This window comes from Pavona decussata, unplaced genomic scaffold (genome assembly GCF_977016875.1).
Source record: "Pavona decussata unplaced genomic scaffold, jaPavDecu1.1 SCAFFOLD_361, whole genome shotgun sequence".
Classification (NCBI taxonomy): domain Eukaryota; kingdom Metazoa; phylum Cnidaria; class Anthozoa; order Scleractinia; family Agariciidae; genus Pavona; species Pavona decussata.
In genome coordinates, this window is record NW_028145740.1 from 138408 (window position 1) to 164709 (window position 26302).

The 26302-nt window shown below is 39.4% G+C and overlaps 1 protein-coding gene across 3 annotated transcripts; it reads right to left on the bottom strand.

Moving 5' to 3' along the window:
• Positions 1 to 1606: 1606 nt before the first annotated feature.
• On the bottom strand, positions 1607 to 25174 carry LOC146452945 (dual specificity calcium/calmodulin-dependent 3',5'-cyclic nucleotide phosphodiesterase 1A-like). 3 transcript variants are annotated; one of them, XM_085097211.1, is made up of 15 exons: positions 24948 to 25174; positions 21320 to 21482; positions 13726 to 13854; positions 12467 to 12667; positions 11073 to 11139; positions 9463 to 9579; positions 8683 to 8823; positions 8093 to 8193; positions 7740 to 7821; positions 6996 to 7039; positions 6552 to 6653; positions 5750 to 5873; positions 4745 to 4826; positions 4085 to 4279; positions 1607 to 2294 (listed from the first exon to the last, which is right to left on the bottom strand). In XM_085097211.1, exons 1-15 carry the CDS (start codon positions 25027 to 25029, stop codon positions 2152 to 2154), a joined length of 1773 nt encoding a protein of 590 aa, XP_084953337.1. In that variant the 5' UTR covers positions 25030 to 25174; the 3' UTR covers positions 1607 to 2151. The 3 variants fall into 3 exon arrangements, with proteins under 3 accessions (XP_084953337.1, XP_084953339.1, XP_084953338.1); XM_085097212.1 differs by lacking the exon at positions 24948 to 25174 and adding an exon at positions 23855 to 24000 and having other exon boundaries at positions 2008 to 2294; XM_085097213.1 differs by lacking the exons at positions 21320 to 21482; positions 24948 to 25174 and adding an exon at positions 13930 to 14156.
• Between the last annotated feature and the right edge of the window lie 1128 nt (positions 25175 to 26302).

Consider the following 26302-nt stretch of genomic DNA (forward strand, 5'->3'; position numbering starts at 1 on the left):
CGCTTGGTGCCAGTTACATGTATTTGCTTCGAATTCTGATTGGCTCGTTGTGGTGTTACATCTGTTTCGATTGGCCAGTGTAATTACTTTGGTTTTGGTTTTACGACACTCAATTGGAAACCGCTGTATGTCATGTGCCAACCAATCGTATGTCGGCTGTTGTTCGAACGTCAGTGCTTCCGTTTGTTACTGAGCATACGTTCTGTGCATCTCGAAATGGGCCGAGAAACGAGGGTTTCTTGGGGTGCGTACCAATGCAGATGTATTCTTGCATGGTTTATGACTACGCGAGAAAGGCAGATTTAAGCAAGAGAATTGGGGGTCCACGTACTTTTTCTTTTTTCAGAAAAAGTTAAGCTTCAAGTTGGAAAAAAAATCCATACATTGTTGCTAAATTATCTCTGAAAAATTGCGGGGTTACACCCCATTATTTTTTTGGATTCCAACGGCCCTTGCGAAGATCTTAATTTTCAATACCTCTGGCGGTAGTTTTCCAACATGGTGGGTTGGCTAGTTCCGCGCGTGCAAGGAGCAAAACATAGTTCAAGAGATCTGGCTCTTGCATTCTTGCTGGAGGCTGTGAAGTATGATGCATGAAGCGCAAATCTTTTTTCACTGCGGACAGCTGAAAGCTGCAGCTGCAGCGGGTGATGTTTGTACGGAAGCCCTTTCTTTCCTGCAGAATGAGAAGGACTGTTGAATGTTAACCCAACGTACGCCAATTTCCGATGATAGGAACGGCTGCATAGGAGACTACTGGCCGCGTTGAGATGGTGAGGAGTTGTGCGATATCATCGCCTTTTCTTACTGGCATATTTAGGTTTTTACGTTGCTCCTCACGTGAAAATTTGGAAGGCCTGGAATGCTAAATGCTGTTGGCGCGCCGAAAATGGCAAAAATCAACTTTCCAACAACGTGGGCGGATCTTCCGCTTGGTCAGATTTTTGAGCCTGCGCTCACCTCGGCCCTGGTTTCTTCCCATCTCTGAACTCCGTTGTGCCTCTCCAGCCAATGAGAGGTGAGTGATCACTGATTTTCAAAGCGTGTTTTTGATCGACTGTTGAATTCTTTTTGCATTGGCTGAACTCCATTCATGTCTGTTGACCAATCAAGAGCTAGCCTCATTCCCAGGAAGAATGGGGATCACGTCAACGCGGTTGATTAATAATGGTAATTGAACTGAGTGGAGTGCAATTTGGTCTGAAATCATACGCGTGATTTCAAAATCGAACAAGCGCGCAGCGCGAGTTTGATTTGAAATCACAAGTATGATTTCAGACAAAAATTGCACGACACAAAGTTCAATTAACACTTTATTACACCTATTTTGAAATCACAGAGTTTAATGGTCAATTTTAATATTCTATTTTTGTTACTTCATTTCCATTTTGATAGGCTAAAGAAAGGATGCGATTTAGAGTAAAAAATAGTGCAATTTGGGAATAAATCTCACTGTTGAGAGCCAATCAGATTGCAAGGATCACCAGTGATTTCAAAATGGGGGTAATAAAGGACAAAACCAATCACTTTAATTTCTTCGCATTTCATGGAGGGTTCGAGGGAGCTGTTATGGCGCCCTAGTCGCAAATTATTGTTGCAGAGTTACAGAAGAAAGGTCACTTTATTACACGAGCTTCATAAATAGTCCATCAAGTGACTGGAATAAATATATTATTAACAAAATATCAAATTTCACATTTCCCTGTATCCCTAGTTTCCTTTTACGAAAAGGGATTGTAAAACCATTAAATGGTGGTCCCGAAGTTGAACTATTAAAGGAAAGCATGGTCATTGAGGCAGGTCATTCCATGCACAGTAATTATGACAATTGTTTTGATGATAAAACACAGTTGTTGTGTAAGCAAGCAAAACATATTGATGACATTTTGTTTGCTCAATGAGTGACGGTTAATAACGCCCCACGAGAAATTTACATCAAGGGAATCCGAGAAAGATGCCTCACTTGCGAAATCAAGTTACGTTACTGTGGAAATAAAGTTGTTCCATGCGCTGAAAGTAGACGACGCCCACAATTGCAATGGAATGTTATCTTGATTGTCTAAGGAACTGTTTGCTTAGCAGCCAAGCTTCGTGCGCGCGTGCGCAGCTGAGCCGACTGTTGTGATCACATCGCTCCCCTGGGTAGGGTTGTTAGGAGATGATTGGTGCCAGGAAACCTTTGCTGTTTCTTGGACTTTTGTTTCTGTTCTCGTCCCTACCCGGCTCAGGCACTCCAACAGATGCTCGACTTGACAGACTCATGTTGGAGCTTGTGCGCGCCTCACCAAGTACCTCTAAAAATGACAAAATAATAAAGAAGTACGTTCAGTAAATGATTTATACAGGCCTTATCACGGTTTTCGACGCCATTTTGACGAGCAGGCAAACACGTCTTGAAATAACAGTGTTTGTATGGAAATCAGATGTCAAATAATTTTCATAACACATCGCTTCTGAAAAATTCATGAATTGGAAACTTTGGCAATAGGAAAAGGATTTTCAGAAAAAAAAATCGAAGAGATGTAGTTGTGCCAGAAAGCGTTCAGTCGAGAACTTTCCATACATTTCCCTGTATTTTATTCCCGCGAACTATTTTTAGTAGCAGTTCACCGCTTGTTCGCTATACAGACAAATGTATGGAAAGTTAAAAACACGACTGGACGTTTTCTGGCACAGCTACATCCCTCCAATTTTTTTCTTAAAATATTTTTCCTAGTTCCAAAAGTTTCCAATTTATGAATTTTTCAGAAGCAATGTTTGATGAAAAAAATTTAACATCGGATTTCCATACAAACACTGTTATTTCAAGCCTGTTTGCCTACTCGTCAAAATGGCGTTGAAAACCGTGATAAGGCCTATTGGGGAATGTAATTTGGGTATGGGTGACAGACGCGCTGGTAAACTGAGTTGAATTGTAGCAAACGCTCAAGATACCAGGGTGCGACTGCTCATTGTAGAATTAGAGGGACTATGTCACCCCAGGCGCATGCGCGCATTGATGAGAAGCACTTTGAAATCGTTGGCCCAACTTTTTAAAATACCGTCGGCGAGTTCAGGAAGGTGCTTACATCTGTTTGAATCGCGTTCAATTTCTGAAAGTTTGCTAATTTTTTTATTGCAAATTTCTTCAGTAAATTACAGAAGCTGTTTGTTGCGATATTTTTGAAAGTTTTTGCAATGGCAAAGAAGCAAAAGTCCCGCGACGAGTTGTATGCAAATTAGTCTCAACTGTGCCCCAGCTGACATAGTCCCTTTAAGGTTGACCCGGGTTAGACTTCAACTTTGATATCAATTTTACATCAGTTTTAACGGCCTTAGCTCCCACAAGTCTCCTGTAACTCAGTGGTAGAGCATCCGTACTAGTAATCGCAAGGCCCTGTTGGGAGAACTCGGATTTCCTATTTTTCCGAGTATGCCTGTGTCATTCACTGAATAATATATCATCTTCCAAGCTTTCTTGGTGCTCTGGCTTCTTCTGATCTGTAACTTAAAGTGTATCACTGAGAGAGTTTTTTGTTTACTTGATCAAATGTTAACTTGTTCTTGTATGAAAATAAAAAAAATCCTTGGCCGGGTTGTTCGAAAGCCGATTAGCGCTAATCTACGATTAAAAGCTAATCGCGGTTTTCATCTCGCTCTTTAAAAGTGATTTCAAAGCCTAATTTCAAGCTAAAGGTAAAGAAAATTCTAAGTCAAAACTGAGAGCCAAAAGTCATTTTGAAGAATCTTTATTGATTAGTAATTAAAATCGAATCAAAGTTCACGTTAATTCAGGATTAGCTTAATCGGGCTTTGAACAACTGGGCCCTTTTATCAATTTTTATGCCCCGCGTTTAAGGCGTATAAAAGTATCAAATTTCACTTCTGGTTGAGTACAATACCGCGCAAGACGGGAGACTGGGAATAGTAGGGCTGTGACGTCAATACAGGAACGCTTTGTCTCGCAGTTTCTCTATTCCTCAGTTGTTTCATTTATATTTTCATCCACACAATTTTCTTCTTCTACACAAGAAAAACAACTGAGGAATATAGAATTCGCGAGACCAGCGTTCCTGTATTGACGTCACAGACGAATCGAAGTTACCTTTTCCAGGAGGCTGGCACTGTTCTTTCCATCTCCGTCTGTTATCAGCCAGTGGTGCTACCCAGGCCCTTTCCTTGCCCCCATGCCCCTCTAGGCCAAGTTCAACCGCGGCTGTTGAAGTCTTCGTTTCCAGTAATATGTCCAACATTTCGCTACAAACATCAAACGCTGGCAACACAACAAATTCAATGAAACCTGGTGGAAGAAAAGAAGCAATTTCAAATTCATTCAATCTTAAATTCGTAAATGGTTCTTGCCAATTAAATCAGTTTAAAATAAACGATCGAGAAAGAGAGAGCTTGAGCTCTGGCACCAGATAAAGCTCGTTTGTTTGTTTGTCTTTTTTTCTTTTTTCTTTTTTTTAATTTTCCTTGGATAGATTTTGTGTTGGTTGAGTAAGCTAAATTAAAAATAGCAAACCGATATTTAATGACTTCTGGGAATACATCAAATATCCAACACTACAACCTTACAACCTTACCTCTTGATTAGAGAAATTTCAAACCAAAATTTCTTGAAAACAAATTGAGGTACTCCATGCAGAGCTTCAATGCTAGGGGGTCTAGAATAGCACAGATTTTGCTGTAGTTGTCGTTCTACATCTTCTCAAGAACAGTAAATTAAAGAATCTAGAAAATATATGTTGCATGTATTTCGGACCTAACTGACTCTCAGGAATGCAGGTCACTGATCGATCACAAAGCGGTGATATAGGTAACCCCAGCTCCAATTCACGGTCTCCCTGTAGGTATAATAAGAGACACCAAAGTAGTTTTCAGTCGAGTGTCGAAAGCAATTACGTGTAATGCCCGTTTTCTCTGGTTGCACTTATCAGTACCACACTCTATGATTGGTTAAATTCTTGCACCACTTTTCGAACCGAGACATTAGGATGACGTCATGTCAACTTGTCTCAACCAAGGAGAAACGGGAAAAACCATAATTCTTGGCGTACACAGAAAAGTTCTGAAAACGTCAAACCTAGCATACATAATGTTGTTAGCACAGGGATAAATTTCACAAAAAATATGGCTTTCCCTGTGCCTACTGGCTGTTAGGTTCGCAAGGTATTATGGTAAAATGTACAGCCGCCGTCTTTTTCCGTACAGTGGATTGCGTGTTCGATCGTCGCGTGCGCTTTCCCCCGTTTGACGCCTTGTGGGTGTGTTTGCTTTGAACTCTGGTGAATGTTTTGACGTTCTTGTTGTTATTTGCTGTGAATGATACTTTGCGCTTTAGTTTTGCTAAAGTCAGTTGAGATCACTGGCTCTGTCGACGCGAATAAACCAATTAAGTATCGTTATTCGCTTATCTCACATCTCTCATAGGTGTGCATGTTATGTTATGCTTGAAAAGTCAGGAGTTTGGCCTCGTTACTTCCAATTGAACGAATAAAAATGTTCATTTCGTTGACTCCCATCCGCTTCCTACAATGTAAAAAATGAGATATCTTTTGTAACGGATCCATTAACTTGGAAAGAATAAAAACGCATACCGAAAATGGCAACAATAACAAAGCCCTCGGCTAATGAGCACGTTTAGGATAGTTAATTGAGGTGTGTTTCTCTTGTAACTTAACTCATGCACTTCCTACACAGGCCAGTGCAGGCTTCAAAGTCAAGCATGGAAGATGTTTATTATAAAGAGTTGGCATTCTTTGCTAACCTGACAAAAGAATTCTTCCATGATGCGAGACGTCCATTGACGATGTAGTTCCCAGTCTTTCGCAGGGTTGGCGATATCAGAAACGTGAAGAATGAATTCTAGCGCTTGGCCCTTTTCTACTTGACTTTAAAGAAAAAATTAAAAGTAGATTATTAATTCTTGAAAAATGAGAGCTAAAATTTTTCTTCCTTGATTTCAAACATTGCCTGTATTCTTTCGAGACTTTGTGGCGTCGATAAATTATTAAGTCTTAGCTAAGTAAAACTAAAACACAAGAACCCTGTTTGTGTTTCAATCAATCAATCAATCGATCCATCCATCCATCCATCCATCAATCGATCAATCCATCCATCCATCAATCAATCAATCAATCAATCAATCAATCAATCAATAAATCAATCAATCAATTAATTAGTCAATCCATCAGTCATTCAATAATTTTTGTCAGTTTGTGTTCAAGTTCCTGGAATATCCTGGGCACACTGGTTCGGAAAGCAGCCAGAGAACTAAAGAAGACAGATGTTATAACAAGGGAAATAGATCGAGTGTGCACACTGTTGATACTCAACGCAGACTTTGGAAGACCCACTGACGTTAATCATGTGCGGCAGTTTGAGCAAAAGATAAAAAACTGCCAAGAAGAGGAATTGATAAAGGGTGTTGGTGTCGGACTTGTGTTTTTGGTTTCCTTTTTGTATTTCAGGATTACTAAACATAGGAGAAACAGGGAGCCACCATTAAATTTGATGATTTTAGCTGACATAGATGAGTAACACGTATGATATGTCGCCAGTTTTCTTACCTTCCCAGAACTGTCAAAGCAGCCTTCATTGCTCGAAGTTGTTCAAAGTGTGAAGACATATCTGTTGCCAGGACCATGTCGACCACAAGCGTACGTATATCACTGCGGAAAAATATTAAAGATAACAGATAAGTTTTCTATTAAGCACCTTTGTGGAAATCTTTGAAATTACCAGAAAAAAATGTAGATTGGGATTGATCTATATTTTGAGAATTTAGCGGTAAACTATGACTATATATGCTCCAGGTTAAAATATTTTTTGTCGAATCAAAACCAAGTAGAATGTTTCTAGTGTTGTTGGAAGGAAAGACTAATAGAATAGAAAACGAAAATTAATCAAGTTAAAAGAAAAGTTTATCATATGTTATCGCGTCTACTTCCGCCGCCGGGTAATTGAATATTACTGTCCAAGATTCAGTAAATGGTGAAAATTTGAATACAAACCTGTATTGCTCGGGAGTTAAGCTTGCAAGTATGTCTTGGTCTCGCTGTAAAATAAAATAGAAAATGTTGGTCTTTGCACTATGTTCATTGACCGAGGGGGTGGGAAGCGGATTCTAGTCGCTGTGACTTTGAACCTGAATAACATTTTTAACATTTGAGCAACAGCCATAAAACTTTATGACTTTTCCAGAAATGTGTCTGGAAAGAATTTGATGTGGTCGGTTGGTGTTCCTCGACTTGGCTGTAACCTTGGCAACCAATTTTTAACAGACGTTTTTTTTTTTAGAAAATGGCAAATCGCTTTGAAAAATGAAGAATAGTCTCTTTTCTTACTGTAACATTTATATTTTTAGTTTGTATTGGTGTTCCTTTATTAGTTTTGATTACTTTTCGTTCAATTTTGGCGCTTTCCTGAAGTTTCGGGGAAATCCAGAAATCCAAGATGGCCGTCATTTGGCAATCGTGACGCAATTATCACGTCATATGACGTCATATCTCGTTGGGGACCACAAAGGAAGCATCTTTGGACGTGCTATTAATCCTCCAAGTTTCATGATCATTATCATTGTCATAGCCAGAAGACGAATAAACGTCCCGGTCTAGATAGGAATTAGGTAACTTTAAAGGTATAAGCTGAAGTAATTTTCAAGTTTCAAGCGCATGACCTTACAAAAAAAATAATCACTGTGGAGGTGAGAAAGATCTGCGGTTGAGACTTGCAGTAAAGTTCAACGTTACACTTACCTTTTTCAAAAGCGTAAATGCAGAGCATAAATGATGGTTTTCCAGCACGCAACGATCATTATACAACAGAGCTAGATCTGATCTGAAAATAAAAAGAAGCAATTGGATTAAATATATTTCTCATGGATACTGTTCATCTTGTTTTAAATTTCTTAAGTATGGTTTACTTTGCCCTTTTCCCTTCCCTTTCTTTGGAAATCAACGATTGTCTGTTTGACGAAGACTCCAATGTCAGTCACACAAGTATGGCACGGGCAACGATCCTCTAACGGAATGAAATTAAATTGAGGAGACTTTTGTTCTTTGGGTGTGATTATTGTTCTTTAGCCTTACAAGATAAAATTGCAGATTACCTCGAATTGACGTGAAAGTTATTTGTAGTTCCAGTGTGATTAACATCGTGTATAATGGCGGATAGAAGAATAGCGAAAATTTCCAGGTCACTTATAGAATGCTGTAAAACAGAACAACAAGTATTATTTCTTTCAAGTATAAGCTACCAGCATAAAGTTGAATTGATGACTTCCAGTATGTACATAATATTTTATCTTTTTCCCTCCTTTTTATGAAAATGTAACCTCATTATGAGTCCATACTTCCGTCCCCCGAACTTAAACTTTAGAGTGAAGGTGCTGTTACACTAGGCAATTTTTCTTGCACCTTGTCCCGCAATTTCGTTGCGTCGTTGCGGCACAAGTCGCGCAAGTCGTTGCCTAATGTAACATGCCCTGAAATGAACTTGTCTCGCAATGAGCTCAACTTGTACTCAAGTCTTAAGTTCCTGAATCGACATTCATACTTTATTGATTTTGAAAACCACACATTGGTCAGTTTATGCTACAAATTTACGCCAGTCGATAAAAAATTACAGGACAGGTTGTCGGAGCTTTCGAGAAAAGGGAAGCAGGAACAAGCAGTATGGAGGATGCGTGATTTCACTTACCATCAAACCGACGCGTGACAGAAAATAATGCACAGAATGCGTTACATCGGTTGCGTGAAACTCGTTGTGATAAGGATTCTGGGGTTGCTTGTAGCCCTCCTCAACAGCTATTAAGAATCGGTCCAATGTTGCAGTGGTGATCTGTTTGAGGAAACAAAAAATCGTCAATATGGGGTGACGTCTCGAATTTGTTGGAATAGGTCAATGATAAGAAGTACTAAATCTGGTAAAATCGACGTTGCCTCATATTTCTAATTGTTGAGCAGTCTAAGATGGCGGGCCTACGCTCTTCACGGTGTATATGAATCACCGTTTTAGAGCGGCTTTCAAATGAGTGTCGAAAATAAATCGCGTTTGCGTCGGTTTTCTTTACTACGCTCTGTGATTGGTTAGCAAAACTCGTGCCACTTTCTTGACCAATGAAAATTAAAACCTAAAAACAATCGTAGCGTTTTCCCGCGCTTGACGCCGGTTGCTTGTACTTGCTTCTAATTCTCATTGGTTCATTGCGCTATTTAGTCTGTTGTGATTGGCTAGAGTAATCTCTGTGCTCTGTGATTGGTTAGCAAAACTCGCGCCACATTCTCAACCAATGAGAATTAAAGCCAAAACACAATTGTAGCGTTTTCCCGCGCTTGACGCCGTTTACTTGTGTTTGCTTAGAATTCTCATTGCTTCATTGCGCTATTTTGTTCTGATTGGCTAGAGTAATTCCTTTCCTTTTTGGTTTTAGAAAACTCGACTGAAAAACGCTCTATTGCCTAGTATGCACTAAATTACCTTAAATTTTGCTAGTAGATCATAGCGCGTGAAGAGTTCGTGGCCAATGTACCGAAGGGGATGCCCAGCTGTCAGGTCGTTAAACTTGAACGGGTTGAACGTCCAGTTGTCCAAGTTCTAAGTAAAGAATATGAAAAGAGAAAATATCTTTAAAAGGCGCTGTTACACAATAAAAACGACAACAACAACAACAACAACTAAAAAAACAAACGCGGAAAACAAGAAAACAACTGGAAAAACATCAGGTGCCAATACAAATTAGGTTTAAATAGTTAAACTAGTTATTTGTTTGTTGTCGGTTACTAGAGTGGTTTTCAATTGAGTGTTGTAAAACCAAAACCAAAGTAATTACTCTGGCCAATCGCAACAAATGTAAACAACACAACGAGCCAATCAGAATCCGAAGCAATTACATGTAACCGGCGTCAAGCGCGGGACTGAAACGCGTGCGGCCAAAACACTATTGGTTTTGGTTTGGATTCCCATTGGTTGAGAAACTGGCGCGAGTTTTGTTAACCAATCACAGAACGTAGTAATGCAAATCCAAAGCAAACAAAGTAATTTCTCTGGCCAATCACAACAGATGTAAACAACACAACTAGCCAATCAGAACTCAAAGCAAATACATGTAACTGGTGCCAAGCGCGGGAAAACATGTGCGACCAAGCTAGCACGATTGGTTTTGGTTTGGCTTCCTATTGGTTGAGAAAATGGCGCGAATTTTTCCAATCAATCATAGAGTCTAGTAAGGCAAAACCAAAGCAAACACGAAATTACTTTCGACACTCAATTGAAAACCGCTTTAAAGATGATTATTCAGTATTTAAAAGCTCCTTTAGTCTTCAATTCTGATTGCTTTAATCGTGCCCCGACTCTTTGGTGTCTGTGAGAGCTCATCGTCACCTAAATCCCTCGACTAGACGGATAAAATCTCAAGCCTTGATCCGAGGCTGATAACTCAGCTCAGGCAGCACTTACGACGACTAAAATTAAAACATTCTTAAAATAAACTGCCTAACGTCGCAAAATGGGCCAAATTTTGCATGCAACTCAGCGTAACAGTGGAAAGGAGTGGAAGTCAAACGAGCCAATATAATTATTAGTCTTAGGGCTTCTTCATATGAGCCCGGTCCGTCGACCGGGCTGGCTCGGTTTCCGAGATCTCTCCTCACCGCTCTTTTCTTTCTAAAAATTTCGATACGTTCATATGAGAAGGCGGCCTGGCCGGGTTACCGAGATCTCGATTTTTGCGATAGAGATCTCGGTAACCGACCTGGAAATTTTTCCCATATAAACACTCCAGCCCGGATACCTGGACTCTCCGTGACGAAACATTTTCAACTGCGCATGGCTTGCAAGGTCAATGACAAGTCGGAACGCGGTTCCACGGGTATTTTGGGGCCCTTTTGGTAACCGGGATTAAATTTCCCATATGAACAGTTCTAAGACAAAATTCGTCCCGCCTACCGGGCTCATATGAAGAGGCCCTTAGTAATAAGAGCAAATGATCTACAGCATAGTTAACAGTGTTGAGTTATCTCATTGTGATAAACCAGGTATTCTGCGGTATACTGACATACTACGTTATCGCTTTTTTAAGTTACCAGTACCTTTAAATAAACTTGAACTTCCTCGGGAACTTGAAATCTGGATTTCTCGGCCATATTTTGATAAATTCTTGAAAACAAAGTACAAATGGTATAAATAAGTAAATACATTTGCATTTGGAAAGTAATCGCACTGTTTTCTTGTTAACGTTCGAGGAGATGAACCCCTTCAGGCGCCGTCCAATGAGAGAGCGCAAAAATTAATCGATGAGCTGTAGAGCGGTTTTCAATTGAGTGCGGGTAAAATCAAAACCAATGAAAGTGATTCCTCTGGCCAATCACAGCGAACGTAAACACCGCGATAAACCAATCAGAACTCGAAGTAAATGCATGTAACCGGCACCAAGCGCGGGAAAACACGGGCGAGCAAGTCACGATTGGTTTGTGTTTTGCTTCTCATTGGCATGTTAAGAAACGAGTGGAGCGAGCTTTGTCAACCGATTACTGAGTGCAGTAAAGCAAACACAAAATTATTTTTGACATGCACTCAATTGAAAACTGCCCAAACCTCCTTCCCACACACGAGGAATGTAAGTCATTAAGGACTGAAACATTTTTGACGTAATTAAACTGTACATTTTTCGATCTTATTCAGCACCAGTTTAGGCTACAAGAAAGGAGCATTAAGTTTAGTGATGACTCTTTGAAGAAATGAGGAGTACAGTGATACTAAGCTTATGACACAAGATATCGCTGATGCCGGGAACAGGTTACTTAGTAAACATGAGAACTTCAAGAGCTGGGATAGTCGACCGAGCGTTATATCCCCTGGTTGTCAACAGCATTGGCAGCTTCCTAAAGAGAAAAAGGTTAAGTGTAGTGACGACCTTTCGATTGAAGGGCCAGTCATTCCACTTATTGGAAGCTGGGACACGTTTATCGAAAGTCCCGGTAACTTATACAATTACCGGGCCCGATAAGTGACTTTGGTGATAAATGTTTCTTAACAGAATAGTCAATTTTTGTTAGCTTTGAATAAATATTCTAAATTTTAAAATCTTCAGTATAATTCTATGAAACATTGGCCAATTTCATTCGACTGATTCTTTACACGTAAAAGCCGACTGTGATCACTTCATACGCAGTCTGTTATCAATCTACCTGATAGAGCGTTTTCCAGTTGAGTGTCGTAAAACCAAAACCAAAATAATTACTCTGACCGATTGCAACAGATGTAAACAACACAACGAGCCAATCATAATTGGAAGCAAATACATATAACTGGCGCCAAGCGCGGGAAAACGCGTGCGGCAAAAACACGAATGATTTTGGTTTGGATTCCCATTGGTTGAGAATGTGGCACGAGTTTTGTTAACCAATCACAGAGCGTAGTAATGCAAAACCAAAGCAAACGCGAAATTACTTACGACACTCAATTGAAAACCGCTCTAACTAACCTTTTTACGTATAGACTAGCTTTCACAGCTTGTACTACACTTCGAAACGTGTGCCTCCGAGCCAGGCTCTTTCTGCGCATGCCTGGGGTAGTCCGCGCAAATGTAGTAGCGATCCACTCTCGGACTTCTTCGTTGACTTCATCAGAGTACAGACTACTTTCTAGCTCCTCGTCTAGATCACTCAATGCTCCTGTGGATCCTCTAGAAATAAAAACAGTTTTATAGGTGAGGAGGCGGTGTTTGCAATCCTAGCTTTACTACTCAAGTTTTGGATTCCCTTGGCCACCCTAGTTTGACTCAACCTCGGGTGGATGTGCATTTCTAAGGTTTTCCTACGCTAAAGGCCATTTAAACATAGTTAATTTAAGGCAATGGTTGTGAAACCTGACAAACTTCTTTGATATATGTTTTTGTTTCCCTTTTTGGCCTTGACCCTGCACAAACAACAGTAGAATTGGGAATGTGTTGGAGCAAATGACCAATCGAAATGTTTTTGTTACGATATTCAACTTTAGTGTGAACGTTAAAACAAAGGATTGTGCAGGGTTGCGGCCCTTCCGACATAAACTGCAGCACCATTGTTTTCATGGCAAGGTTTCATAACCAGTCCCTCAAGTAACTATCATTTAAACGTTCTTATTTTGATTGATTTCCTCCGCTTAAGTTTTTCTGCCGGGTTTTTCTATAGTACCAATGGATTGTGAAGTCAGGTTAGACACCCTGTATTTAAATTGTAAGTAGTTTTAAACATGATAGCATTACCATCAGGAGTTTTGTTTTAGCGACTCAGTTTTCAGTAGACCACAAAACACTTGTTTATTCCTCTTAAAGGCGCAGTGTCACGTATTCTTAGTGTAATTTAGTTTGTTCTTCCTCGGAGAAATCACTTAATAATTTCCTCTCAGTGTTGTAAGGGAAATTTTATATTAGAGAAAATGTTCTATAATTTCAAGCATTTGAGTAGTGTTGACGAAAATACCGAGAAATCGCCGTGACAGTTCCTCTTTAAAGCTTCCCAAGGAAGTCTGAAAGCTCGAAAACAGCGCTCCGTCACGCACGCCGAGTCTTAGTTCTCTCCCCAGTCTCTCGCTTCAGGTCGGTCTCGAGTGATTGTCAGATATCACCCATGATAAGTGATACGCTTCTGGTCAAAATAAATCACGCAAATACATGAAGCAATCAAAGATTTTCCGTCCGTAAACCAATTTCCTCTTTTTGCTTGAATCATCCAATATGATGAGAAATTTCACGCTACGTACCTAAAATCTCTTGCTGGAGACGACGTGTTCACTTTGTCCAACATGGCGACTGCCCTTCCTAGCTCTTGCTTCATGTCTGTTAGCGACAAAGAGTTTTCCGAGTCCAGCTGGTCCATAATTTGACGCAATCTAGAATGAAAATAATATACCTGATAAACATCCTGTCTTTTTTAGACTGATTGATGTCTTAAAGCTCTCTGAGACCTTATTCTCTCGTTAGACTGCACGGAAGGACTTTGGTCCATTGGACCAGAAAGTGCTGTTGTCAGACGGGAAGACGAAGATCCCATTCCGATCCAGTTACATCCCTTGATCGTTCTCGAATAATGACATCTGGTTCATATCTCCTCGCCGTAAAAGATATTTTTGATGTCCCGGGTTAATGGCTGAAAAACAACCAATCGTTCTCTGAACCAGTAGAAGACTGCCTGTGTTCTGGAATGCAAATAAGCGGAGAGCTAAACGGTCAATTAACAGTACATTTTAACATGCACTCTTCAGGGAATTGATTTTAATCTCACATGTTTGACTGCTCTACTTTTTTTAAAAGAATATTAGCACGTATTTTTTTCAAATTAATCTTATGGGAATTGAATTCAATCTCGTCTTTTTGTTTTGTTGTTTGTCTTTGTTTTTTATACGTTTTAAAATTTCACACGCACGTGAAATCCATCTACATGTATTTTTAAAAAAACTCTGATTGCTCAACGCATAAGCAGCACACAGCATTCTGTTAGTGATACGCGCCTTGATTGCCTGTCACTATTTTTAGGTGCTACAAATGGCGCTTTGCCATTATATCTGTCCGTGACGCAGTGATCACGTCATGACATAATTTGTGTTGCCAACATCAATTAATGTTGTATCGTTGTTTATCGCAACAGAGCTGGTCGGGTCAATTAAGATAGATTTCACATTATAACATAGCGCGCGTGCATCCTAGTCTAATTCCTATTGGCTTCATCATGGTACATTTCTCAACATACGCACGGCCGTGCGTCCATCCGATGACGTGTGCAAGTCAGATGGGCGAAGGATGCGCGCGCTGTGTTATTAAAAAACTTTTACAGAGAGACAACAGCATAAAAAATGTATATTTATAAGAGCTTGAAGCTTGATGAAACGTTAAGATTAAACCGATATGAGAAACCATTTTCGCCTTTTTTTTTTGTACAGAGAATTGTGCAATTAATCGGGAACACAACCTGTTTTCCAAGAATCATTAACTTTATTTTCACTATGTTATAAAAGAATTGGTTCATGCTTTTAGCTGTGCGTATATCGAGTTATGCATGCACTTGGGAAGTTTGGAGAGCACTCAAGAAGCTAGAGTTGCTCTCGGCTACGCCTCGAGCAACTCTTACGCTTTTCTCGTGCTCTCCAAACTTCCTGCGTGCATCCATAACTCGATATACGCACGCTAAGCATGAACCAATTCTTAAATGTATAAACATATAGCGGATTTACTTAACGCTTGATGTCTTCAAGTCGATTTAAACGTCGAGCCCTAAATCTCTCTGTAATTTTTGCATGTCTTTGCTTCAGCAAATCCCTTTTGATAAAAACTAAAAGTTGCAAAGAAAAAAGATCTAGAAATAAAGAGCTAGTGAATTCCTTACGTTGACGTTGAGGGGTTGTTCGCCTTCTCTTTTGTCAGCGAATAAACTTCTTTCTAACGATATTTTTAATATTCCGCCTTGTCTAGTCTTAATCTCAAAGACCTTTGTAACAGTGGAGGAATTTGATAGATGTATTTTTTTCAGTCAATGACACAATGCAATCATACGTACAATCCGTACACGAAAAAAAAACAAAAAAAAACTCCGAATTCGCCCAACAGTCTGAGTCGAACCTTTCCACCTAGCTTGCGCAGCAAGGGTTTCCATTTGTGCGTTTTTCGCTTTTTGACCGCGCGCTCTCGCCCCATCACGCGCGCATCCAAAAAACCAAACTGGCTTGTTAGTGCACTGAGAAAACTCCACGAAAACGCTTGCTTCGCATGCTAATCCCGCCTTCCGATTTATACCACTCGTTCGGATGCTCTACCGGCTGAGCTCTAGGACACTCGTACAGCCGAGAATTTGATAGATAGAACGTGTCAGTCGGATATTACTGTGCAGCTGTCTTGATTTTTAAGGAAACTATATGAAAGTCACGAAGAAAGAAGGGGGAGGGGATGAGAATCTACTCTTCCCACCCTCCACCCCAGGGGGTGGGGGGGGGGGTACTCGGGTAATATTAGTTACGGGGAGGTGCGAATGAGGCCGAATTTTGAAATCCAAAAAAAGTCCCGTCACGCTAAGGAAAACCCCCCAAAAAGTCCAGCAGCCAAAAACGTAACCCAAAAAAGTTCAAATTTTTTAAGCATCAAAAACAATAAAAGTACAAAACACCAAGAGAATGCGAGATATTTCATGCGTCCGACTTTATTCATTCCTCGTGCATCTGTCACAAAACTTTAGGCAGGCACGATTTTCATCAACCCCAAAAAAAGTCCTCGCCAAAATCTTAAGGGCAAAAAAAGTCCACCAGAAAATTTCAAACCCAAAAAAAGTCCAAGCCGAGAATTTCAAACCCAAAAAAGGTCTTCGCACGTCCCCGTCACTTTTATACCCGAGTACCCCCCCGGGGCCCTCCACAACTGACTTCAAGCGGCTTTTAATTATAAGCTATAACAATAAACCTCAAACAGTTTATAGTACGTCGAAAACTGATCCTTTGATTCCTTTAAACTGGTCTATGATGTCCGTGCAAAGTATAGAAGTTACGCTTTAACTGATTTGGATCCGCCATCTTGGATTTCTTATTTTCAAACCAAAACCATTCAGAAGTAACAAATTTAATAAAAACAAAATGCAATAAAGAAAACGCTAAAATACGATAAAATGTGAAAATGTTACAACGATAAACTTATAGTTGTTAATCAGAAAGACAAAAACATTTCGCAAAACAGCTCTTCAAAGTTTTGTTGCCATAGGAACTGGCATCAAGTCACTGGAACAGTGACATGTCATACCAAAATGTTCTTGGATAAATCCTTAGGAAAAATCGCGAAATTTGGTGGAGATTTTATATATTTAGAAATGTATAACATTAATTGTCAGCGTATACGCCTTCTGCACCCCCACCCCCTTCTTCCTTAGTTGTAAACAATCAACCTAGTTCCCAGGGTCTCTCTTCTTCTCCAAGGGGCGGGAAGAAGAGAGACCCTGGGAACTAGGTTGGTAAACAATAAGCAGGGAACCGCACTACGAAAATCTGTAAAAGACCTAATCAGCCAAAAATATTAATGACTCAATTTTCTGCAAGGCTGATCGGACTGCGTAGAAAACTTAACACGACAGCGACATGATAGAGACCAAACCGAGAATCAACAGAATGCGGCAACCGTTGACAGCTGTTTCGAGCTGGTTGGCTCTCGTCAACACGGTGTAGCACAGCAAAAAAGTAGAACACCAACGCGAGTCGAGTGATCTACCAAATGCAGGTGGTCTACCAAAGTCACGCGCTATGACGTGGACGGATGTCTGAATTTGGGCCCAGCCGAAATCGGCTACCACGTGACCACAAAATAGATGGTGTTTTCTGCCTGCACCTCCTTCCTCAACCTCAAGAGATGGTGTCTTTATTGCATAGCCACCCAGATTCAAACCTTGCTTTTCTTGTTTATCTTGCGATGCTGGCTCTTTCTATATTAATATTTCTTTGTTAACTCAAATTTTGAAGCGAATAAAACGTTGTCGGCGATTTTTATGAGACTGGTGTCTTCGATACCCTACCCCCCCCCCCCCCCCAACCCAGACGAGGTGGCTCCTCTTGTAACTGAAACTTGAGTTCCCTTAGTTGTCAACAATTTTCGGATTGCCTATATAATAATATAATAACAACTTTATTTATCCACGGAAACCTTATCACTAAAAAGTGGTCTTCTAAAGAGCCGTCAACATTAAACCTAGTGCTAAAAAGCTAAGGCATTAAAATTAACAAACAAAATTGAAAAATCCTATAATAGGTGCTAAAACTAAGTTAGAGAAATTCTAAAATACAATAGCGGAATAGAAACTATTCAAAGTAGCGGCCTGCTTAGCCTCCGCTGACAGACTGTTCCATGTTACTGCGCCCCTATAACGAAAACTTTTCTAGAGGGCCTCAGTGTTCGGTCGTGGAATAAACAAGTTATATTGTGCACTTCACAGATTATGTCTATGAATGGTACGTTTACGCTATCTCACCAGCTTGAATGGGCCCCTTGACATAAGAATTGCTGTAGGGCAATCAAAATCATCAAAGTCGATGATATGAACCACATCAGGTAAATTCATTGAACACTTTTTAGTTTAGCAAGACTGTCAGTGTTCAAACTGATCATATTTAAAATTGGTTCAGGTACTTTTTTTTCAAATCATGCATCATGAAACAGCTCATTTTAGACACGTTTCGTTCTACATGTGTTGTTGGTTCCCGGTTAAAACTATAATGTACGTATGATTCGTGAATACGCTGGCAGGTAAGTAATGATTGCAAAAATAACAAGCAAGTTATGGGGTTTGCCCTATTTTTAAACCGAATCTTGTCTCGACTTGTCTGAAATAGATAGTAAACTTTTGAATGCAGAGGTCCACACAACGCAGGAATTAAATTTGCTGGTAATTTTGTCATATACAAAGGTGAGTGTTGTGATGGTCGCAAAATATGAAAAACAGACGGAATATCCAAACCGACGCATTGTTAACCTAACCTCTGACGGGAGCTTATGACCCATAAGCTCCTGCCTCTAGCTGAGCATGCATGGTGCATGGGTAATCGAGGAGGCCAAGGATGAGCGAGAAAAGGGAGAACTGGGGAGAGGGGAGAGGGGACTCTCCTCTCCTCAGTCCTCTTTTTTTTTTTTCTCAATTCTTCTTGCTCCCCCTCCCCTCCCTAATTACGCCAGCTACGCAAGCTGTTGTTAAACTGAGTACCAGGCTTTTCGGGAGGGACACTCTGGTTAACTCATACATGTAGTACCTCCCCGGAGTATGGAGAAACAGTAAAACGTGGTGAATTTTGCATTGTTTTGATGTGTCTTTTTGGAGTAGCCTGAAAAATTCTTCTCCGTTTCTTATGCTAGCCATCTTGCCATTAATAAACAGATGATAACCCAGTCAGTGTCGTTAAGTCTTTCGGCTTATCAAAAGTAAACAACCCGACAGACCAAAATAGAGCATTTCAATCAGCAATAGGCCTTATCACGGTTTTAGACGCCATTTTGACAAGTAGGCAAACAGTCTTGAAATAACAGTGTTTGTATGGAAATCCCATGTCAAAAAATTTTCACAAAACATCGCTTCTGAAAAATTCATGAATTGGAATCTTTTGGCACTAGGAAAAGGATTTTAAGAAAAAAAATTGGAGGGATGTAGCTGTGCCAGAAAGCGTCCAGTCGTGTTTCGAACTTTCCATATATTTATCTGTATAGCGAACCAGCCGAACACTGCTACTAAAAATAGTTCGCGGGAAAAAATACGGGGAAATGTATGGAAAGTTCAAAACACGACTGGACGCTTTCTGGCACAGCTACGTCCCTCCAATTTTTTTCTTAAAATCCTTTTCCTAGTGCCAAAAGTTTCCAATTCATGAATTTTTCAGAAGCGATGTTTTATAAAGATTATTTGACATCGGATTTCCATACAAATACTGTTATTTCAGATGTGCTTGCCTACTCGTCAAAATGGCGTCGAAAACGGTGATAAGGCCTATTTGATTATGTCAATGATGTTAGCTCAGTGTTCCGGACCGAAAGGTTTGAAAGCATTGAATGCCATTTGGTCTATTGGATTTCCCACTTTTCCATAGGGGAAGACGGAGGAGAGGGGTCCATCCAGACTGCGTATTTTTTGATACCTACCCGAATAGTTTCAAGTTCGCCAGATGCATATTTATGCTGTTTTGAAATAGTCCCGTTTCCCAACCCCAACGCTCTCTTCTTCACTAAGTCAACTCGTTACCTCAGTATATTCTAGCGCCACGTTTAGGCCGGCACGTTATAACCGGAGACGTAGAATGCCGATGGCGAGGTTAAATTAAAAGCGAACCTGATATTTGCTTAGTCATTCCATAACTATCCTGTAAGTTATTTTCATCTCTAACATTGGAATAACAGCTTCATTACCTGACAAAAAATCTGTAAGATTTTCCCGGTCTGGAATCACGAACATGTACCAGTTGTACGCGAAGCTCTCTTTCTCTCGTTGTTGCTCAGTCAGAATAGTCTTGCTTTGAGCACAAATTTTACGACTATATTTTATTTTTTATTTAACCTTTTTTCGCCCTTTCAGTGAAATTCCTCTTCATTGAATTGGTGATTAACTTTCATTGTTGACAGACCGCAAGTAAAAACTAACAAGTAAGACTCGACTTTGTGCCCTTATATATATAGTTAGGTGTTTTGACGCAGTACGTTATAGCGGGGCTGATTTTCAACGTTCCAGCAATAGAAATTGCATTCTCTTCCCAATTCAACAATTACAGCCCGAAAGATAAATTAGTATGATTTATAACCCAACGGAATTGAAGAGCATAAATTCTCTACAAACATATCTATATTGCCTGAATTTTTTTTTAATTTTGACCAAGTTTGCAGACATATTGCACCGCATGACTATCGCTGGTGGTAATTTTTTCAATTATTTTGTCATCGGTTGAATCAGTACATTACGAAATCAGAGATGAATTCTTTGGCATTGGCAGTAAAACGCTAAATCTAAAGAAAGATTTTGACACACCGAAATTCTTCCCCCGGGATAAATTTCAATAAACAAATCCAAATCCGGATTTTATGGATTGGCTTCTTCTTCATTTTATAGGGAAATCGTTAAAAATATTTGCAAAACCATCCTATTTCTTTTTTTTTTTTTTAGTTTCACATTTGCGTATCAGTCATTTTACTCAATCATATGGACCCTGAAGGTTATTACAGCAATCTCCGTTCCCCTCCCCTTCCAATTTACGAGGGAAATGCCCTAAGGAACGAGGTTGTCATTACAGGACACGAAATACCTGCGATCGATGCAGTCGCAAACGACAAGATTAAACTTTCCACCTCAAGTCGTCATTTGTCGATAGGCTTTTGCTTTTGCCATTTTAACCTAAATAAGTCCGTCCGAATCAGTTTCGAAATATTCTGAAACTGGTTTGGGAAAACAGTCACCAATCTTCGGCCGATATTCCAAGTGTCAAACATGGATAATGACAGCGTACACTGAGGCAGAGAAGAAACAGCATAAAACTAGAATACGTTTTTTGTAATACATGCCTACTCTTCAGTGGAGAAAGAAAAATCAAATCACAGTTATATAGGATATAATTGTGCACGATATAAAGGCATTCCGATGCAAAAACCAAGAACGGAGACGCAATGCCTAAAACATAATTTATCTTGCAGTGGCTCCGTCCCATTGAGTACACGCCTGCACCAGAACTCCCCAGGGAAGTTTATAGATTTAGAAAGTGTTTTGCTTCTTTGGATCTTCACACGGAATTTACATTTTAATGCTATGTATGGTTTTCAGTTTCTAAATAAAATTATCTTACAGATAAATTGAGGATATTTTACCTTGATGCCGCCATAGCCGATGCCTTATCTGAAGAGCCACTGGCGGTATTGTACGTCGTGTAATCATCACAGATATTACACACTTTGCTGTCATTTTTATTGGATTCGCATGCGCATTCCACAGGCACTTTAGTCACGTGAATATGGGGCTGAATTGATGTCTCTGTTAAAAAGGGTCAATCAATCAATCAATCAATCAATCAATCAATCAAGATTGCAAGCAGTTAATGGACAATTAAGTCATTGCCAAAAGTTCGATCCTGGTTCGATCGAACAATTAGTCAATCTAACCAATTTATCAGTCAGTTAGTCAGAGAGTCTTGTCAATCAATCAATCAATCAATCAATCAATCAATCAATCAATCCATCAATCGATCAATCAATCAGACAATCAATTTTAAAATTGATCATTCAGTCAGTTATCATCAGCAACTGGTGAAGTGATCATTCAATCGACAGATCCGTCAGCACACAGACGGCAACCAGCCAACGAAACACTTAAGTTACAGTTCAGAGGTCACGTGCAAGTTTCACTGTCATTTGAAAAGGAGAAATATACAGTGGAGCCTCGATGTAATTAAGCGAAAATTAAGAAACAAATCTTTGTTATATAGGTACGTGTTTTTTTTTTAGCTTAAACGTAACAGGCCAGAAATTAGAGAGCTTAAGCAACGACGACGGCAACGGCAACCGCAACGGCAACGGAAACGTCACCTGAAAATATATCTTTATTTCATTTGTGCTACTTCGCGATTAGTTCAACACGCTCAACTTTTACAAAAATGGCGAACTATCCAGGAACCAAATTGGTTGGAATGGCGTACAAGTTACTTAAGAAAGAAAATGAAACATTCACCGTCGTCCGTTGACGTTCTCCACAAAACCTTAAATGTGGTCATTTCACGTTGTTGCCAGCAAAGGACGGTAAAGAAATGAACCAAAATGTAAAACGCACGTGCAGAGCGATTATTTTTGCTCATTAAACCTATTGTTTTGCGGCGGTTTCGTTGCCGTCGCCGTCGTCGGGCCTCCTTAAGTTTGCGCGCATGCGTTCTGCTCATCACGGGATATTTGGCCAAGAAACTGGGAATTTTGTTACTTGTGTCGTACGTATACGTGCAAACCTCAGAGGATTTGGTCTCCTAGCAACCGTGAACTGACCAATGCTGAGCCCGCCGCAGATTGAATATACGAGATCTGACACGAGATTTTCAATGAGCGGAATTATGGTGGCAACGTGAATTATCTATCAATTTGTGTGTAATTTCCAGAACACTCTGATTCATTATCAGAGTTAATTATAAGAAATGCACTAATATAAAGACTGTTTGTCACCAAAAAAGAGAGATTGTTTTGCCCAAAAGGGAAGCCCTGATTTTTCAGTATATTCTTCCCAACGGACTTTTAGGTAAATGCATTGCAATCAGTTAGGAGAATTGCTATTTTGATTCGATGACAAAAAAATTTAAGGAAAGAAGCTGGTTATGGCCTAACATCTGATAGTTTCGCTGAATTTCTTACAGACGACCAAATTTTGTATTCATTCCCGTTAATTTGTCAGTATTTTTTTCTCTTGTTTGTAATTTTTGACGAGAATATTACCATAATAAATTTATGCGTGTTATCGTGCATTGGAAGTTAGTACAGAAAGGGTGAAACAGTTAAAAATGTATTTTTTATCTTTTGATGGATTTCTTTGGCGGTTAACTCTTGCACTGGAAAGCCTTTATTGATTTATACCGTCTAATTTTACAAAAGCCAAAAATTTCGCAATGCAATCTAGTAAACATATCTTAATGCAAATTAAGGTTATAATGAGGAAGAACCTGGAGAAAAGCCAAAGTACCGCAATAATTAAATGAAAGCCGGTAGCCAGAATTTCGGTAATTGTCATACATACTTGTCTAAAACGCTTATAGCTAAACCTTTTGTGACTACTTGGCCGCGAGAATTGAATGCAACTCGTTACATTTATTAACAAACGGCCAAGATCTAAGAAAGAATAAAATACGATCCACAGTGTTCATAAAAAGCATAAATTATAAGCCTCCTTCAAGAAGATGACAAAAAATAATAATTGCTTCAGGTTTGAAAAGAAAATTACATATTTAACTTTTTTGCTTTTGTTGTGTCGGTGACATTCCAGATCATTAAATAAGCAAAAACATGAAGCCGTTTGATGGAAGTTAAAACTGAGTAAAAGCCGCTATATATATTTACGTGTCTTCTTTCAACGCAGAAGTCTAAACAATAAAGAAAACAACCAACACGTTTTGAAAAAATAAAAACTGAATTGCATGAATAGATAGCCCGGGAATACGACTTCCTCTACACCTGTAAGTAATTAAAGCCAACACATGTCGATCATATTTTCTACTTTTTAAAAACGGAAATTCTTTCTTTCCTGATCAGCGCATGAAATCCATTTTCGCTCGTGGTTAACCGACATTTTACTGGTTTTCAATTTAATCTATCAGGGGTAAAGTTGATCGCCAAGCGGCTACTTCATGCGTCAGTCATTTGTCTTTTCCTTACCATGCTTAATGTTTCTGCTAGGGGCAGCTGGCCGCACAAACATACGACTATACCGCCGTCTTGTACCAATGGAAGCTCTCATTTCTCTCGGGAAATAAACATTAGCTGTTTCGGTTACAAATCCTCACAAGCGCAGTCGACTATTTATCGATACGGGAAAACGATTTTGTCCACTGTTCACTCACAGGTCGCCGAAGAGTTGATTTTTCTCCCAATTATTTTACTGACTCAGTTCCCGCATCTAGCAAACCTATCTGCCAATGCCGGCGCGGCACGATTTGGCAACATACGCTTATAGGGAAATAATCATTCTTGCTATCAAATAGCCCAAAACAGTCGAAACTGTGATGACTATGTCCTAATAATTAGCACAGTATTTGCTCGATCCAGATCTAATTAGCTTCGTCTTCTTCGCGCCAGTTAAGCGTGGTTTCGTGGCGCGCGTTTGTGAAATCACGGACTCCTTGTGTTGATAAAAACGCCAATCCGACTTTAAAGTCACAAAAAAGCTAGCCGGGCTTTCAATCTGATTCACTTTTCTTATTCTATGTCAGACCTTTTTGTATTGCTTTTCTGTCACAACACAATAAAGAGGGCTTGTACGACTTGACAATTTTGGCAGACGAAAGGAAATCGGAAGGAACAGGTGTATTCGAGTGTTAAATAGAAATTGTCATGGGCTCACAGTCTCGCAAGTTCGATCATGCACAAATCTCATTTCAAAGTGCTTATAATACCTAGTTCTCTTGTAGATAGATAACAGACAGGAGTGTGAAACAATACGAGTGAAATTCTAAACTAATGAATAAAAGAAAAGTTCGCTGAATAAAATATTTTATGTGAATCGAATATTAAGTATTTTAAGTGCGACTTTTGGGGCTTATTAAAAATTTTCGAACCCTTATTTCAAAGGCTATTTAGAAAATTTCATCTTGGGTGCTGCTTCAAAGGGAAGGGACTGCGAGAAGTTGTAAACTGATGCGTTCGTTTAAAACACAATACATTGTTCATGAATTTTAAAGACGTCGACTGCCAAGCTTTCCCGCAATCGTTCGTTGTAAAATGAGAAAGAAAATTTAAAAGATACGCTTACCCAAAGCATCATCGATCTCTTTCTCGACACTATACTTGTGGTTGTGTTCCGTATCCAGGGTTTTTATACAAGCAGATCCCATTGGGGAGAGCAGTGAATGAACCGTGAGATCAACCACGCAAGTGAAATGCTGACATGCTTCCAAGCCACTCAGCGCCTAGCAGATCTTACTCCACAACCATCTGCCCACACGATAAAAACGCGCGTGGTTTACCCAAATGAAATATTGTTCCCTTCCTTGACCTGAGCAACGAAAAGATTTCAAAATTTCTTTGCCAAACGGATGGGTCAGCAGTTTTCATTTACGACGTTTTTTTTTTTAAATTAGGAATCCAGGCAACGGGTTTGAAGTGATTATCATTCTTGCTTTGGCGTAAGCCGGTTTCCACTTGGGTCCTATAAGATTCACGACGTGATATTTTGCCCACTACCAGCGCGCTTTGCCCGCAAAGGATAACGATCGTAGGGTGAATTGTTAATTAAGTTGTTATAACGACATTTCAATGGTAGGCTGGATATTGCTCTTTGTCGTATAAAATGACACGTTTTTTGTTATGCTTTTTTATTTTTGCCTTGAGGCAACGAGCGACTGAAGTTAAACTTGCTTGTAACTGATTTATGGGGACTTCCAAATAACATTGACGCGCTATGAAGTGCATATTAACGTTTCGCGATAATGTGCAGCTAAAAGGTCTAGATTATAACTTGAAGATTGGTGGTACCACAAAAAGTGTGGTAAATTGTTTTTTTAAGCATCATAAAACACTAGGAATAGAACAAAATTTGCAATTTGTACAGGTTCTTTTGTTTTCAAAGTACAGCTAAATAAACTTTAGTAATTATAAACTAAATATTTCACTGAGGTTTTTTAGCAAACAGAAAATAGCATATGCGATTTTGCCGGTGCATGTAGGATTTTCTGCGGGTTTTTATATTTGTTTTGTAGGACAATCATTATTTTAAAACGCCTCTAGATATTACAAGATTTTGATTGAATGCAAATTTTAATTGCTTCCTAGAGTTTTTACAATGACTTGTGACAATGACTTCTTAGTACCTGCCATCATTAAAATGAAATAATGTCGTTTAAGGAATCGGAAATAAATGGGATTGGAAGTTAAGGAGGCTGGTAAAATGTGTCGTATTGATTTTATTTTGTAGTGTTACTAAAAAAAATGTGCTATTTTTAAACCTGTTTAATTTTATTTATTTTACCCGAGGCTAGTTCTGCATTAACATGCCGGAGAGCAACTGTTTTTTTTTTTTTTTTTTTTTTTTTTTTTTTCAATTTTACTGTGGCATTCAGAAGTCTGACGCTTATATTTTGAACATGCCTCAGAAAAATTTGGAAAGAT

What these genes read in the sequence shown, in the direction of transcription:
- LOC146452945 (XM_085097211.1), bottom strand. Translation starts at nt 25,029, where the DNA reads ATGGGATCTGCTTGTATAAAAACCCTGGATACGGAACACAACCACAAG. An exon ending in AAGTTCAAGTTTATTTAAAG is followed by an intron (nt 9,580 to 11,072) that starts GTACTGGTAACT and finishes TTCTTTACTTAG; the next exon opens with AACTTGGACAACTGGACGTT. An exon ending in GTGCCAGCCTCCTGGAAAAG is followed by an intron (nt 2,295 to 4,084) that starts GTAACTTCGATT and finishes TGTCATTTTTAG; the next exon opens with AGGTACTTGGTGAGGCGCGC.